General features: G+C 47.2%; 1 protein-coding gene across 9 annotated transcripts in view; it reads right to left on the bottom strand.

Moving 5' to 3' along the window:
- MGAT5 (alpha-1,6-mannosylglycoprotein 6-beta-N-acetylglucosaminyltransferase) overlaps positions 1-16,513 on the bottom strand; it is a 335,766-nt gene that overhangs the window by 200,253 nt on the left and 119,000 nt on the right. For 7 of the 9 annotated variants that reach the window (XM_053918609.2, XM_053918606.2, XM_053918605.2 and 4 more), the window contains one exon: positions 11,752-12,119. In XM_053918609.2, the coding sequence (XP_053774584.1) occupies positions 11,752-11,992 (241 nt within the window). In that variant the 5' untranslated portion in view covers positions 11,993-12,119. The remainder of the gene's footprint in view (positions 1-11,751; positions 12,120-16,513) is intronic. The other 2 variants (XM_053918607.2, XM_053918604.2) reach the window with 1 other exon arrangement.

Genomic DNA, 16,513 nt, shown 5'->3' with positions numbered 1-16,513 from the left:
AGTTGTCACATCAGCAATCAGAAGATATTCTTCCTCATTCTTAAATTGCAGCCCACCAGTAAGTGTGACTTACCTCTAGCTGTGGCTGACCTTTTGCGACTCTGATATGGTATAAATAATGGCAGATGTTCCACCCCAGCACTACCACTAACCACTGCAGCCACGCCACCACCACCACCACTTACCGTGTCAGCTACCACCCTCAGCCCTTCCTTCTCATGAATTACCTCAGTCGCTCCTGCCCTGACACTATGGTGACTGTGCTCTGGGTCCCACTCCCATTTTATAGACTCATAAACCACAGCACAAGGAGGAGGAGGTTAAGTAATTTGCTCCAGGTGACTGCAGACCTGGGCTTCAAACCCACAGCCTGGTTCCAGGGCCGAAGGCTCCCACCTACCACACGACACTGCCTCTAAAGAACCACCACGGACCTGCCGTCCAGCAAGCACCGCTGCCCTGCTGCTTCCGAACACGCTCACCAGGGATTAACCTCTGGCCTTCCGCCATGCTAAACCATATTGCAACCACCCGCAACAACTGCTGATGCCACTGCTTTTTAAGCAACTCCAGCACTAAAAATACTTTTTAAATCTGCCCTTCTGCCTTACAATGAGAATGAGATGTAAGACTATCAAAAACTTTGGACTCTCTAAGGTATGTCACCTGGGTAGGCATTTGTCCTCTCCTTACATGAAAAGAAGAAAAGTTCATTTTCAACTCAAGCGTCTGTTTGAGTCACTATTTCACGACAGTCCCACACGAAATAAAAGATACTACCAATGACACATGGGCAAAACGATGCCAAGCCCATCTCTGCACCCTTACCGACTGGCACGGAGCCTGGCACATTACAGTACCCGGTACGTGTGTGGGGCACAGGGCATGAGTGAATGGACCGTCTTCCCACGATAAGGCCACATAAATCATACATTTCCAGGTGATGAAGTTATTTCTCACCCTTGTATTTTACAGTTAAACCTACAAACAGTTTTATTTAAAAGCTGTTACAGTCTTACAGCAATTTTAAACTGATGCCAGAGTGTTTTTGTTTTAGTCTTAATCTTTAGTGTTAACCCATATATCCAATAAGACTATACACCCAAGAATAATTTCTATAGAGTTTAATAAAAATGAGGGTGAAAATATCCTTCCAAATTCCGGTTTAATACTTTTTATATTTATCACTATGTTTTATAGTTATTATAACAGTAAAGTGTGTCCTCAGCAGCATTACAATTTTCAATTACTAAGAGGCTTTTAAAATTTTGTTTGTGTTTCAAAGCTTTAACAGTAAAAATTTAATCCCAACATTACTACAAAATTCTGTGTTCCTAAAAATTGCTGTACATGACAAAGGTGAGATCTGAAAACATTTAAAATGTCCGTCTGGGGAAAGTAAGCTTTGGCTTCCGTCGTGCTAGAAAGCGTGAGATCTCCCTTATCTCAGCATTAGGGGTAAGAGGGGCTGGAAGACGCTGCCACGTCCTTGAGCAGCACAGCCAAGGAGGTCCCACTGCCAGCTATAGTTTCCTCCCAGCTGGAGTCCAAGGAGACGGCATCTCAGTGGAGAGAGGGGTCTTGCTAGTGGAAAAGCTGTATGGGTCTGTTGGCTAAAGCTGTGAGAATGCGTGGTGACCCCTGGTTTCCCAGATCATTAAGTCAATCAATATTTGAGAGGTTATCGAGAAAGCCTGTGCTTGGGGCCTACGCTGGCCCCACCCCACTCCGCTGGGACATGTTTCTAAGGCAGAGGCTGTCCATCCTGCTGTCCGTCCTGCTGTCCCGCGGATTCTCCTGTGGAGTCTGAGCTACCCAGCCCTTCCTCAGGGCCCCCACAGAGAACCTGCAGAACCAACCCACACGTCAAGGACTCTGGCACAGCCATGGTTGAGAACCACGTTTAAGGTGCGGCCGCCATGATTCACTGGCACAGACTTGCTGTGAGCGAGGACTTCCATCTGAACTGCCAACAATCATTTACATCGGAGCTTGCTTCTAATGAAAATCCCTCTTCACCATGGCCGCTCCCCAAGAGGCAGAGCGGGAACGACAGCGCGGCTTCACTGCTGGGCTCCAGAGAAACCAGCAAACACAGGGTGTTCACGAGAAAGGAAGGTGTTAATGAAAAAAGAATTAGCCCCAACTTCTCGTTCCCATCGACTGCCAGGCATGTGAAGTTTCATCAGTTATGTATTTTTAAATTAATTTTAAAGTGACCTTTCCACAGAAAGAGAATGCAGTTACAATAACAACCAAAATATACTCCATTCATTAATACATAGATGTTCAAAGCAGAGTTAGTTATAAAAGAGAATATAGTGTTATTTGCTATAGATAAAAGCTGGAAACGTCCCAAACACCCAAACAAGACTGAAGTACATTATGTCTCTTTCTTCATGAGGTAGAACAAATTGCTAGACTGGAAACTCGAGGAAGGCAGAGAGCAGGTCTGTCTTGTCATCTGCTTGTCACCACCACTAGCTACTAATACCAGGAGATCAACAAGTATTTATTGAATGGGTGGGTGAGAAAGAAAAAGCGTTGGTCACCAGAAATATCTAATGGCGCGAGGAAATACAACAAAGATAAATTAAAGAGCTGTATGTGAAATACCCCAATTTTTAAAAGTGAGCACACACACACATCTCTCTCTCTCTGCATTTAAAACGGCCTGGAATGAAATCAAAACTCGTCTGGGTCTGGGGTCAGGAGCACTTTCTTTTTTATCTTATGTGCAAGGACACAAAGACAGACCTGGGCCACTTTGCCCTCGTGCGTCTCACTGACAGAGCCTTTCGTGTCGGACTGCCCGAAACAGTGATTCCAGCAGCTGCTTAAGTTATAAACTTTTTTCCTTTCATACTGCGAGAAGAGACATGCCCACCCCGGTGACATGCCTCCAGAGTCCCAGGGCTTGTGACAGCTTTATATTCCACATAAGGCTCAACTTTACATCAGCACGCACGTTACTCTCACATCACAAAGGCATTCAATGCTATTTTGAGATACACAGTACAGTGACTTCTACCCTCAGAACTCAAAGACACTGGCCACAAGTGCCCTGATGCCAGGTAAGAAGACACCCTCCCACCCTGAAACATCTCAGTCACTGACGCCCACTGCCTTATCTCAGTGGGCGGCTTGCCTGCACCCGAGCTCGCGTGGGACCTTCCCCTGTGCTGGTCGCAGACAGCTACACCAGGGCACAAAAGGGAGTTGCTGACCATCACAGAGTGACGGGCAGCTCAGATGCTCGGTATCACTGACCAACACTCTCTCCCGGGTTAGGGTTTAAGTGTGGATTTAAGTTCTGACTCCAACTTACACCTAGCGGTGAATGCTATTCCTGAGGGGGTGCATGGGGGAGTCACTGGCATTTTAAGAAACTTTCCAGACAGCAGAATCTGAGAAAAGAACACATCTATGCCTGTTAATGATATCAGGTGCTTTATGGAACCTGTAAATATCCAGAATGACATTCTTGAGCCTTTCTCTCAATTTTCCTACCTAGCCAGCTACACAGAGTAGGAGTCAAACATTTTTGCTTTTTTATAGAAAAGAACTCAGATTCTAAGAGGTCAAGCCCACTGTTGCCCAAGGTCACCAACCTGACTCCAGGGTGTGTTCCCTGGCTCACCATCCATATAGAAATTGTCCCCCTGATGTGACCCGTCAGCCCCCCTCCAGAGACCAAGTGAGCTATCCCACAGCCCGGTGGAGAGGAGAGCCTTCTCTTCCCAACAAGGCAATAACAATCACACCTCCTATTTCTAAAATGTGGCACTAACACACCTTTAGAAAGGGGCCCAGTGAGGAGCCCAATGCCCTCTCTCTAGGGGCCAGGGCAGCAGGTCCCAACCCCGGGCGGCGTGGCGCCCAGCACTGCTCTTCTCAAAGCAGCCGGTGCTTCCAGAGGACGAGCCTGTCCTTGTGTAGGAGAGGGTGTCTGGTTGGGCCTCAGCCCTCCGGGAAATGCTAAGGACAGCTACATAAAGAGGTTCCTGAAGGCCTGCATTCAAGCGAATAAACATTGTCAGGTTTACGGGCAATTTTGGTTGGGTGGTCACAGATGCAGGTACGTGCAGGCCAGGGTTAGTGGTAACTCCCCGTAACGAAGGCTCTTTATGAATCTCAGGGCTCTAACAAGCTCAGTCACATGTAATCCTTCCAAGAATCCTATGAAGTAAGTAACATTATAATCTTCTATTTTATAAGAGGAAGCAGGCTCTCAAAACATCAGTGACTGGCCCATGGTCACATAACTAGTTGAGGACCCCTTCCACAAGCCACAGGTAAACACTCTCTCACTGCCTTCCAGAATAAACAATGGTTCCCTAGGACAGGATTACACATAATAGCTACTTGGAATCTCTTGGGCATGGAATCCACAGGGAATCTCTTCTCACTTCCTGTCTCACTAAAAACATTACACTGATTTTCAAAGTAGCCCTAACTGTAGCTGTACCACCCACAGAGTCTTCAGGTTGGGCTGCTAATCACTCACAGTCCCTACTATGTGCCAGGCATGTGCTAAGCCCTAGGGAACAAAATAGACAAAAACCCCTATTTTCTGTGGGCTTGTGTTCTAAGTGAGGGAGAGAGATGATAAAGTACAATAAATACGTGCTGCTGAGCAGTTTAAGTGTTGAGAGGAGTGAGAATGGAGTAGAGGCCGGCCCCTGCTTCCGAGACTGAACAGGAGAGCAGGGAGCAAGCCGTCGGAGAGAAGACTTGTAGGTGGAGACAAGAGCTGATGCAGAGGCTCAAAGACAGAAAAACGCTTAGCCAGACCCAACAGCTGGTCCTAGAAGACAGTGCGTGCCAAGGCTGACGACATGAGCAGGGTGAGCGGCTCTCTGGGGTGGTGCAGTGGCGAGAGGCCTGCCCAAGCAGTTCTAACAGGGAGGACACCAAGACAGAGCCAGGAAGGAGGGGCTATGGCCACCAGGCCAGACGAGGGAGCCTGCTTTGGGGCCCTCACACGTGCTTTCCCCTCTCAGGTCAGGACAAGGAGCACACCTGAAGTGGTGTGGCATGAGAGAGAAATCTAGGTGACAAAAGGTGTAGAAAGACGAGGTTCCATCTCCTCCCAGAGACCCCCGCTCTGACTGCACTCCCACCTAACCCTGGGAGCCCCCCCCCCTCAGTCTTCCAGACTCACTGGGGGCGCTCGTGTGCTCGTCCTGGTGTACGTGGGCTGCTGGGCGGGCCTCAACCACAGCATCGCTGGAGAAGCTCCAAGCCCAGAGAGGCCCATTTTGTAGGTTCCAAGCCTCTTGAAGCAGAAAGCCCTTTCCTTAGTCACACCAGCCACATCACCATGGGCTCAGCAGGGTCTCAGACAGAGCACATGGTCCTGCCACCTTCACTCCACGGACAGTGCATTGCCCTCAGGGCAGAGAATTTCTGCTTCGGTGATGGTGGTTTTCCACAGTGCCCCCGCCCTCCAAAACAGTCTCTTCATAGTTGTGTAACAGAGGCGAAAAAGAAAAAGTGAAAAACCCTTTACAGGTCTCTATGTCTAAAATCCAAATTAGGTTTTCCTCGTACTTTTTCATAGGAGAGGTGGAATGAATCACACGCAAAAGTTGTTGTCGACTCTCACAAGGTTACCTAGGTCTTCAACTCAGGGCAGGGGCTGCCTTTCCAGGGCCACCTCAGGCAGCCATGCCCCCGTCACCGAGGGGGCCTCCACTGGCTTTTGAGCACATTAACACTGAAAATGGTGTTCATGTCTCAGAAGAGGGCACCCCTGGCCAACAAGGGCCACCTGAAGCCCAAAGCAGCTACTACACCACTGCTCCTGACCGGGCACCCAAAAGCCTGACCCTGGTTCTTCACTTCCTTAAGGAAACAAGAACTTACTTCCTCCCTATCCTCCCTACCCCCCAAGGAAGTGACAGTAGATAACAGGGCCAGGCTAACGCCCTATCTCACCCACAAAGACACCCATTCCCCTCACCTCCTTCCCCTTCCCATCAGACTGAGAACCACGGCCACAGGGCCACCTGCCTGCTGCCCTCTCCCTGCTTCTCAGCCAACAGCACCTTCCGGGGGGGCTCCCCGCTCACTCTGCTCCAGCTGCAGCAGCCTGTTCTGCCCCGGAGAGCACATGTGGGCCTCAGGGCCTGGCATACACCCTGCCTTCTGCCTGGCTGGCTCTGCCTCAACCTCCCTCTTCCCTTCCTGCCCAGTAGCTCCTTGTTGTAACTTGAGCTAACAAGACACTTCCTGGGAGAGGCCTTCCTTGATCTTCTCATCCAAAGTAGCTCCTCAAGTACTTAAAAAAAAAAAAAAAAAAAAAAAGCACATCTTAGCTGCTCTGCTGGAGTAGTCTCTTTGTCTCACTGCTTCACTAATAAACGCACTTTCACTTTAAACTCCATAAACAAAACCACATCTCCCTGTGTCATTTTCCTTTTTAAAAAAATATTTTATTTATTTTTAGAGAGAGGGGAAGGGAGGGAGAGAGGGAGAAAAACATCGGTATGAGAAATGTCGATCAGGTGCCTCTTGTACGCACGCCAACCAGGGCCAAACCTGCAACCCAGGCACGTGCCCCGATGGGAAACTGAACCCGTGACCTTTCATTTTGTGGGATGACGCCCAACCCCCTGAGCCTCCCCAGTCAGGGCTCCCTGTGTCATTTTTCTTCTCGGAATTTATTACTATCTGACATTCTCTTGTTTATTATTTTTCTCCAATATCAACACAGCCTTCAGAAGACAGGGACCTTGTCCGCCACTTTCCAGCTGTGCGCACAATGCTTAGATGGCACTGCCATACACGAGCCCATGGCACAGACATTTCCCTAGGGCCAGGCTTGAAGAATGAGCGCCAATCCAGGGGACAGTCTAGGCCCAAGAAATTCAGGAAACCAGGAGACAGGAGGGAAGGCAGGGCAGGTGCGGAGACCTGGAGGTCAAGGGAAGCCAAGCAGCAGGAAAACGGGATATTGGTGGAGAGAGGGGTGTCAGAGAAACTGAGGGCCCACAGCTGCTTTCGCCCGAGCTGGTGAGCAGTCCAGAGCAGAGCATCCCAGCACCCAGAGAAACAGGCAGGTGAGAAAGATCCGTGGCGGGGAGGATCTCTCATCACCCCAGGCTTCCATTCCTGTTACTCAGAGAAAACACGTGGGCCAGGCCTGTTAGATAAGAGGTGATAACTGAGAATGAGAATTTGGGTCAGGCCATCAGAGAAAGAAATCGATTCTCCTCAGAAACAAGAACGGCATTGACTGGGGTGAGTGACACCATTCATGATGCAATTCCGGCGAAGGCGCTGACAGGCGTGGCCCTGCCATGCTGGCCTGGGAGATGCAGTTGAGGCTGAGCTGCAGGGAGCTCTGGCTCCACACACTCCTCTCGGGAGGGAGTGACAGAGCAGCCCACAGAAATGCCCGCCACACCCCAAGAATGAATGCTCCAACTGTTCCACACAGGCTGCCCGGGATATCTTCCAGGCACCACTTTTGAATTACCAAATCCCAAAGGAAGTTCATGAGTCTCTTTTCAAATCACCAAAAAGGATGGGGAAGGGAAGATACTATTTAAAAGTTCTGTCGTTTGAGGCCCGGTCAGACAAACAACAAACAGCAACTGCACGTCAGGCACCTGATACGCAGCACCCTGTTCATGCTTCACACTCACCCGGCCAGGCACAAAGCGGTATCCCGCTCCACAGTAGTCTGTGCCACCAGGGCCCAGCCCACACAGCCATGAGGAGGCAAAGCCAAACTGGATGGCTCCAAAGCCCAGGTACTCAACTCTCAACATGCTGCCCAGAAGCATTCCCAGAGGACTGAGAAATGTAGCATTTGGATGTGTGCCTCCCGAAGATGCCTTGAGTGAATGCAAACGCAAAGATGAAAGAGTCTTGAGGACAGCACACAATGTCCTGTGGGTAGAAAACCTGACCAGGGACTATCTAGAGCAGAGACTGAGATTTCTGTCAAAACATCAGATGGCAAATGTCTTAGGCTCTGCTATCTCAGGGGCAGCTACTCAGCTCTGCCATTGTAGCTCAAAAGCAGACAGACAACACATCAAAAGGGGGTATGCTGAGTTCCAAGACACGGCCACACAAAAACAGGGAGCCACAGTTTACTGACCATGCCTTAGATCATGCGAGTCCTGGGAAATTACTGAGTCAAGGTCAAACATAATCAGATGAGTGTTTTACAAGGGACTAAGGTCCCTGCCGAAAGATGGAGTCAGCATGTTTTAGGTGTTATGTGAAATAAACTCTGGTGTTATCGTGGTTCTCAGTTATTACAGTTATTATAAACAAATGGTTGGCTTGCAATAAATTTTATTTGCACAAACAGGCAAAGGTCTGAATTTGACTGAACCCTGCTGCTCTAGGGTTTCAAGTCAGGGATTCCAATAAATCAGTAACAATCTGAAATCAGCCACCACAGCTCCTCAAACACCTGCCACAGCAGAAAAAACATTTACAGCATACTAGGAACCTCTGACAATACCAATATGGGGTTAGGAAGAGGAAGGGGGTTTTTTGTCTATTAACTAGATTCATTCAAACCAGAGACAGATCCCACCCCTAGAGGATCAGCTCTTCACTCTTTCAGAGCAGATTCTCAGCGGCGCTCTGTCTACATCTGTGGGACAAGAAGAAACTGCAAATTGATGACTCACACATCCTCTTCCCCACCCCACCAGCCAGCTAAACCACTGAACCAACTTTCAGTCTCTGCACCTCCATCAGACACAGGACATCAACCGCCAGAGCCGCCTCCCTGCTGATTTGTCTATGGCTGCTACAGTGCCTCACAGGATTGGCAGTATCACCAAAACGGCTCTCCAGGATTCCAGGGCTTGATGTGCACTGGACCATCTTGTTGAGTCCCACGGTTGGTGCCCAGAATTGGGAACCAGGGAGGGAGACAGGCTGTCACATTTTAAAGAACAAAAACCAGTTATCTGCTTGAGAACTTCCAGAAGAAGATGCCGTTAGGTAGTGTTTGCTGTCTCCACTCGTAGTGCAGTGGTTCTCCAGGGTGGGAAGGGAGGCACTTTGGCCCCATATCTTAAGACATTTTGACTGTCACCGCTGGGGAGGTGCTCCTGGTATCCAGTGGGTAGAGACACCAGACATGGTGCTAAACATCCTACCAGGCACAAACAGCCCCCAAAACAAAGACTTATCCAGCCCCCAGTGTCACCGATGCCGACCTAGGATGCTTACTTAGGCTGTCACCACATGATGATTCCAATGCCTCAAGCACACACGCACAGTCCAATTAATTCCAGAAACGCAGCTCTGAAGACCATTCTGATTAACATATCAAGTTGATTAGATGAAAGAAAAATAGCAGTGTGAGTTAAGACTTGCTGATGGTGTCTGTGTGGTTATTTCTCTGCTGTTTTTAAGGAAAAAAAGATCACTTTGCTAAGGGTCATCTATAAAGGGAGGAAGAGAAAATAAATAGTTTCTGAAGTTTGTTGAGTTCCAAAGTCTGATGATTCTAAGCATATAATATGGCTGAAATTTTAACATACTACTCTGGGGGGTTGGTAACTTTCCAAACCCCATAGCATCTCTGTGAGGATGAAAAGCTAAAACCAGATCACTATCCTTTAGAATGTAGCAGAAGCCTGCCCTATGAGATATTTAGCAGTACACAAGAAATAAAAAAGTCAATACCAGAGAAACTGAAAGTCTGCCTTTACCATCCCTTGCTTCTTCCCTTCCCATGGAAAACGTTTGATAGACTGAGAGAAGCAGAAGGAGGAAGTCAGTACTGGACCACCCCCTTTGCACTCCCACATGGAATACTCTAAACCAGACACTTGAAAACAGCATCTATTTTATTTTTTCTTTTCAATTTATTTTTACTGTATTTTTCCATTACCATTTATCCCTCTTATGCTCCCAAGCCCCCTGCAATCACCACTCTGTTGTCCATGTCCCTGAGTCCTTGTTCCTTTTTGCTCTATCCCTCCACCCCATAACACCAGCCCCCCCAGCTGCCATCTGTTTTGTTATGCTTACTTATTGCACACTGGTAATACCAATCATGACAATTTTCTTCATTTATTTTTTCTGGTGATTTGCTAATAATAGACAGGAAATACAGAGTGGGGAAAAAGGAGGTTTACAGTGTGAGTACATGAAACAGTTTATTTTTGTATTATTATGAATTATTATATTATTTTCCATACAAAGAACTGTAAACCTAGTTTTGTCCCACCCTGTATTACAGAAGTTTGAAGTCAATTAGCAATTTAAAAAAGCACTGTCTAAAAATGGCTTAGTTGTTTTTCAACATAGGCTTTCCAAAAGGAGTTTCCTTTTAATAATCCATGAAATCAAAAAAAGTGGCACTGTATTTAGCCATATTAGGAGCCAACGTGCACAGGCATGGCCAAACCATGAAGGAATAGATTACACGCAGACAGTGTGATCATTCAAACAGTAGGCACTGGAAGAGAATCTCCACATTGTATGCTAAAGACCACCATTTTCTCCTTGCCAAAAAGATATATATACGTGTTAAAAACTAACCAAGTTTCCCGGATCCTTTCAAAAAGAAAAGAATATATATATAATTAAGTGTGATTCCGTGTGTTTGAACTCATGTTTTAACCAGTTGCTGTACATTTTCAGGAACCAGTATTTTCCTCCTCACCCAGCCCCATTCTTGTGTCTCATCTATATCATACCTCAGGGCCTGAAACCTGGAGGCCACTGAATTCTCCGTTCAAAGACTAGACATGTCACTGAACAGCAACAGGTCACCCCACAGATCAAGTCCATTCTAATCCTCGGTGACCACAGTAGAGCTGGGAAGTAGCTTCTCTAAAACACAGTATGATCTAAATTTCATTTGTAATTTTTGTTTTGTATTTATGTACATATGGGTTTGTAAATGCTTTGTGTCTTTTTCATGTGTAGTGTAATTTCATGTGCATATACAAAGTATCAGAAAGATATACATTGAAATGTTAATTGTGGTTATTTCTTAGCATAGTATTTTGCGTGATTTTATTTTTTCTTATTATTTTTTGCTGGTCTCAGCTTCCAAATTTTTCTCTATTAAGCATAAATTTTGCCAAAAGAAAAATAAGTGAAATACCCATACGCATATTTTTTGTACCGAACCTCATTTTAAAAAGGGTTTAAGGCACCTGACAAAAAAAAAAGCAACGAGTACAAAAAGATTTCTTTCAAAGCGAGAGCACTTAAGAGTCAAGGGCAAGAAATAAGAGCAATAAACTCTGAAGAAGTCAAAGGTTAAAGCTATTAGCCAGCACGCGGCCCTGATGTCCTGCACATTAGCAGAGGGAGGCACACATTGGCTCTGAGTTTCTTGGCATCCACAGAATATTCCTCCCCAGCCTCTTTACCTCAGTCTACCAGTTCTAATTAAGTTTTGTTTAGGGAAAGATAATGAGAACATTTTTCTACATTTCCTGACCATACTCCCAGATGAAATCATGCAATCCAGAAATGTGTTGAGGGAGGAAAAGCTAGCTGCAGATACAAGCAATAGAAGGCTAACTGTTCTTCCCCATTGCTACTGGGGCTGTCAGTGTGTACAAGAGCTCAGAACCTCCCAAAGGGCATTGCTTCAACTTTCTGAAAGTGTCCCTCTGTGTGCAATTCACCTCCATGGAGGCGGTGGCAAGGGACACACTCAATCCATGACAAGACCAAGTCTGAGAGACTCTAGGGTCCTTTTGAGGCAAAACCATGTTCAATCAAGAAGCCCAGAAGCCCAGCACTTACCATAAGCTGTCATGACACCAGCGTATGGTCCATCCACCACATTCCTATTTTCTTCTGCCAGTGCCTTGATGTACCTCTTGCTGAGGTCCAGGATCTGCTCACGCAGCATGGAGCTGCTCTCAGGCTGAGTTCGCTGCTGGATGGTAAAATGCAGGAGCATCATACCCCAAATAAAGCCAAAAGTCACAAGGAAAAAGCCCAGCTTCTGAGAGGACAACTTCCATGGAGTAAAGAGAGCCATTGCTCTCTGGCAACTTCACCTGCCGCTGGCTCTTAAAGGGCAGAAGAGAAACGCATGTTCGTGGTGGTCCCGTCCATTTCACTCGGGCTCCTGCGTCAGCTGATTTCCTTTCCTCTCTTTCATTCTGCTGTGAAGAAGGAGGAAAGTTAGCACGGTGGTTGTGGCAAAACACGGTGAAATAAACCAGAAACCCTGGTTTCACTTAACTCTAAAATGTGAACTTCCTTTTTTTCTTAATTTGCCAGTTTAGTATCCAGGGGACCAAAAGCTGTACAAATACGGAGGAGGAAATGTGTGTCTGAGTGTGTTAACAAGTGTAGCAGGGCTGTTCCAGTCTGGCCCAAGTTCAAAACAGGAAGTTTGTTTTGCAAGGTAAGGAGGAGATGGAAGGATATTTCATTGAATGTCAGCAGAAACCCAAGTGGAGGGTGGCGTAGTATCGCCCCAGGGCACTGTTGTGCATCTGTAATGTGAGCTAACAAAGTCCTTATTCTGTGTTCTGGTACCGATTAGAGCGTGCAGCTGGACAGGTGAGCAAGAAAGTGGATGCCCCCCAGGGGTAATCAGACAAGGAAAGGGGAGAGAGCCCTCGTATTACTTATGCATGGCCAGCTTTCATGAGCAGTGTCCAGAGACAAGCTGAATCTCTCTGGGCCACCAGGTGGCCTCTCCCAGGTACCAGCATGGAGAAGCTATGCCCGGGCGCTCAGCCGTCTTTCTGTTCTCCCTGCCATGAGTGAAAGCTGCACCTCACTTCTCCCCTGCACACTTCTCACAGGAAATGTGGAGTACTCGCTTGCTTGCTTCTCTGTGGCTCTCTCTTTCACTCACACCATCGGGCAAAACGAGGTTAAAAGGCATAGTTTCCTCTGCCCGTCACATTATAAGGAATACAAATGTTAAATCAGTATGTTGTATACCTGAAACAAATATACTATTGTATGTCAACTGTACTTCAATTTACAAAAAAAAGGCATAGTTTCACTACTAATGCAACCAGATCCTATCTGGTATCAGCACAGGCTGGGTCCTAAATCAAGGCTTCCCAACAAATAGGGCTGAAGCGTAAGCTGCAAATGAGTTGCAGGTGGGCTAAGATACCTAGCTATCCAACCCCCCTGCCCCTAGGCAGGGTCCTGGGCCCGAGAACCAGCCAGCTTAAAAACCACACCATTTTCTAAGTGTGCCAAGGGAAAGGCTGAGCAAGGGTGTCCCGGGAGGTATTCACAGTGTGCATGAGTTTCAGTTCAAAAGATTCCTCTTCGTGAACAACCTAAGAAGAAACCCTAACAAAACCCTGGCGCTTTCAGCGTGCGATGCAGTGAATCTGTGTCGGTCTTCCTCCTTCACTGTCCTTCCCCCGCCTATCAAGAGTCGCCGGTAGTGGGTAGTACCACTACTAACGCTAATAGTAAATAATGAATAATTCTAGGTATGTCCCACACATTGTGGTTAATGTTTTTTTGTGCCTTAGCTCACTGAAGTCTTGTCAGAGTCTCATATGGTAAGAATCATTAAAATTATGTCTGTTTTAGAGAATAAAAAAAACAAAGGCATAGGGAGATACACTACGGAGCAGAGGACAGAACATCTAGGGACCGCTTGGGAGTCAGTAAATGAGACTCTACCTTCCTTGCGCCACCCCTCCTCTCCATCCTGCCTGTTTATCTATAGCCAAGAGTGGCCTGCACATGCTAAAAGGGTTGTAAAAAGCGACAAATAAGAATATGTGACTGAAATCCTGCATAGCTAAGAGGCTAAAATATTTATTACTGGCACTTAACACGAAAATTCTAGGCCAGTCGTTTTTAAAGTGGGGCCCCTGACTCAGCCACAAAAGAGCAAAAGAGAAATGGAAATCTCAGGCCCACTCCAGACCTACGGAATCAGAAACTCTGGGGGCAGGGGTGAGGGAGAGAGCAGCCTGTGCATCAGCAGCCCTCCATGTGATTCGGATGCCTGCGCAAGTTTAAGAGCCCCTGACTCAGGCAGAGGGTTTCGATCGTCATGCCACCCCACCCCGCCACCAGCACAAGGTGGCCTGAAGTCCGTCTCACACCCCTTGATCCCCTAAGTAAGTTCCTCTGTGCCATCCCCACCCTGCACACCTGCTGGTCTGCTATCACCATAGCCTTGCCAATCGTTCTCAGGGTCTCCCTGTCTCCACAGAGGCTGCTCCCTGCACCTGGCTGGCCTTGCCCTGCTCCTGCCCCAGACCCAGACCCAGAAGCTTCAGACCACTTTCCCCACCGCTCCAGCCTAGCTGCTCTTTCCTACTCTGCAGTTTAAAACACTGCCTGCTGCTGCCTTGGCTGTTCCATCAGGGTCTATGTGGGATCCCAGGATATCCTCTAAGGCAGGGGTGTCAAACCCATTTTCACCAGGGGCCACATCAGCCTCACAGTTGCCTTCAAAGGGCCAAAATAATTTTAGGACTGTATAAATGTAACTACTCCTTAACTGCTCAACAATTGAAATTACTAATATTCAGCCTTTTTAAAAATATATTTATTGATTATGCTATTACAGTTTTCCCATTTCCCCCCCTTCACTCCACTCTATCCTGCCTACGCCCCCTTCCCACATTCCCCCCTATAGTTCATGTCCATGGGTCATACATATAAGTTCTTTGGCTTCTACATCTCCTATACTATTCTTACCCTCCCCCTGTCTGTTTTCTACCTACCATTTATGCTACTTATACTCTGTACCTTTCCCCCTTCTCTCCCCGCTTCCACTCCCCTGTTGATAACCCTCCATGTGATCTCCATTTCTGTGGTTCTGTTCCTGTTCTAGTTGTTTGCTTAGTTTGCTTTTGTTTTTGTTTTAGGTGTGGTTGTTAATAACTGTGGGTTTGCTGTCATTTTTACTGTTCGTATTTTTTATCTTCTTTTTCTTAGATAAATCCCTTTAACATTTCACATAATAAGGGCTAGGTGATGATGAACTCCTTGAACCTGACCTTATCTGAGAATCACTTTATCTTCCCTTCCATTCGAAATGAAAGCTTTGCTGGATAGAGCAATCTTGGATGTAGGTCCTTGCCTTTCATGACTTGGAATACTTCTTTCCAGCCCCTTCTTGCCTGTAAGGTCTCTTTTGAGAAATCAGCTGACAGTCTTATGGGAACTCCTTTGTAGGTAACTGTGTCCTTTTCTCTTGCTGCTTCTAAGATTCTCTCCTTCTGCTTAATCCTGGGTAATGTAATTATGATGTGCCTTGGTGTGTTCCTCCTTGGGTCCAGCTTCTTTGGGACTCTCTGAGCTTCCTGGACTTCCTAGAAGTCTATTTCCTTTGCCAGATTAGGGAAGTTCTCCTTCATTATTTGTTCAAATAAGTTTTCAATTTTTTGTTCTTCCTCTTCTCCTTCTGGCACCCCTATGATTTGGATGTTGGAACGTTTCAAGATGTCCTGGAGGTTCCTAAGCCTCTCCTCATTTTTCCGAATTCTTGTTGCTTCCTTCTTTTCTGGTTGGATGTTTCTTTCTTCCTTCTGGTCCACAGCGTTGAGTCCCAGTTTCCTTCGCATCACTATTGGTTCCCTGTACATTTTCCTTTGTTTCTCTTAGCATAGGCTTCATTTTTTCATCTAGTTTTCGAACAAATTCAACCAATTCTGTGAGGGTCTTAATATCCAGTGTTTTGAACTGTGCATCTGATAGGTTGGCTATCTGTTCACTGCTGAGTTGAATTATTTAATTATTTCTGGGGCTTTGATCTGTTCTTTCATTCGGGCCTTTTTTTTTTGGTCTCAGTGTGCCTGTTACATAAAGGGGCGGAGCCTTAGGTGTACACAGGGGCGGGGGTATCCCTGGTCACTGCTCTGTGACACTGTGTGTGGGGTGGGGCCGAGAGGGAGCAATGGCGCTTGCTCCACTGTCTGCCAGATTTCAGTCACTCCCTCCGCTACCCACAATCAAACCGGGCCCCTCTAGTGCTGATTCCCAAGTGGGTGGGCTTGTGCACACTCTAGGCCCCTGTGGGTCTCTCCAACGCACTCTCCTGTGAGGCTGGGAGTTTCTCCTGCTGCTGCCTCAACCCCCACGGGCGTTTTCAATCAGAGGTTTGAGGCTTTATTTCCCCAAGCTGGAGCCCTGGGTTGCATGGTCTGCTTCGCTCCCCTGCTGTTCCTCCCGGTTTATCTATGTGCAAATGTGGGGCCACAGGGTCTGCTAGCGGTTGCACTGCCTGCCCTGTTCACTCCACAATCTGACATTCGGCCCTTTGAAGGCAACCTCGAGGCTGATGTGGCCCCTGGTGAAAATGAGTTTGACACCCCTGCTTTAAGGGATTCCCCGCACACCTTCTCAGAGAAAGACACTGAGGACAGGGGCGCAATAAAATACCCGCTAAGTGAACTAGTAATCTGGGCACTATGGCACTTTTTCAGCCTCTCTAAATGCTGGGCAGTACCTGCCATCTTTGCTGCTTCCATTCATTCTACAAGCATATGCTGGGCACTGCTGCATTGGATCCTGAGGACCGAGCAACAAATATGACAGAGGTCCCTCCCTCAACGGG

This window comes from Desmodus rotundus, chromosome 2 (genome assembly GCF_022682495.2).
Source record: "Desmodus rotundus isolate HL8 chromosome 2, HLdesRot8A.1, whole genome shotgun sequence".
Taxonomy (NCBI): domain Eukaryota; kingdom Metazoa; phylum Chordata; class Mammalia; order Chiroptera; family Phyllostomidae; genus Desmodus; species Desmodus rotundus.
Note: the sequence above shows the minus strand (reverse complement) of the source record. Positions and strands in the feature narration are given on the sequence as shown.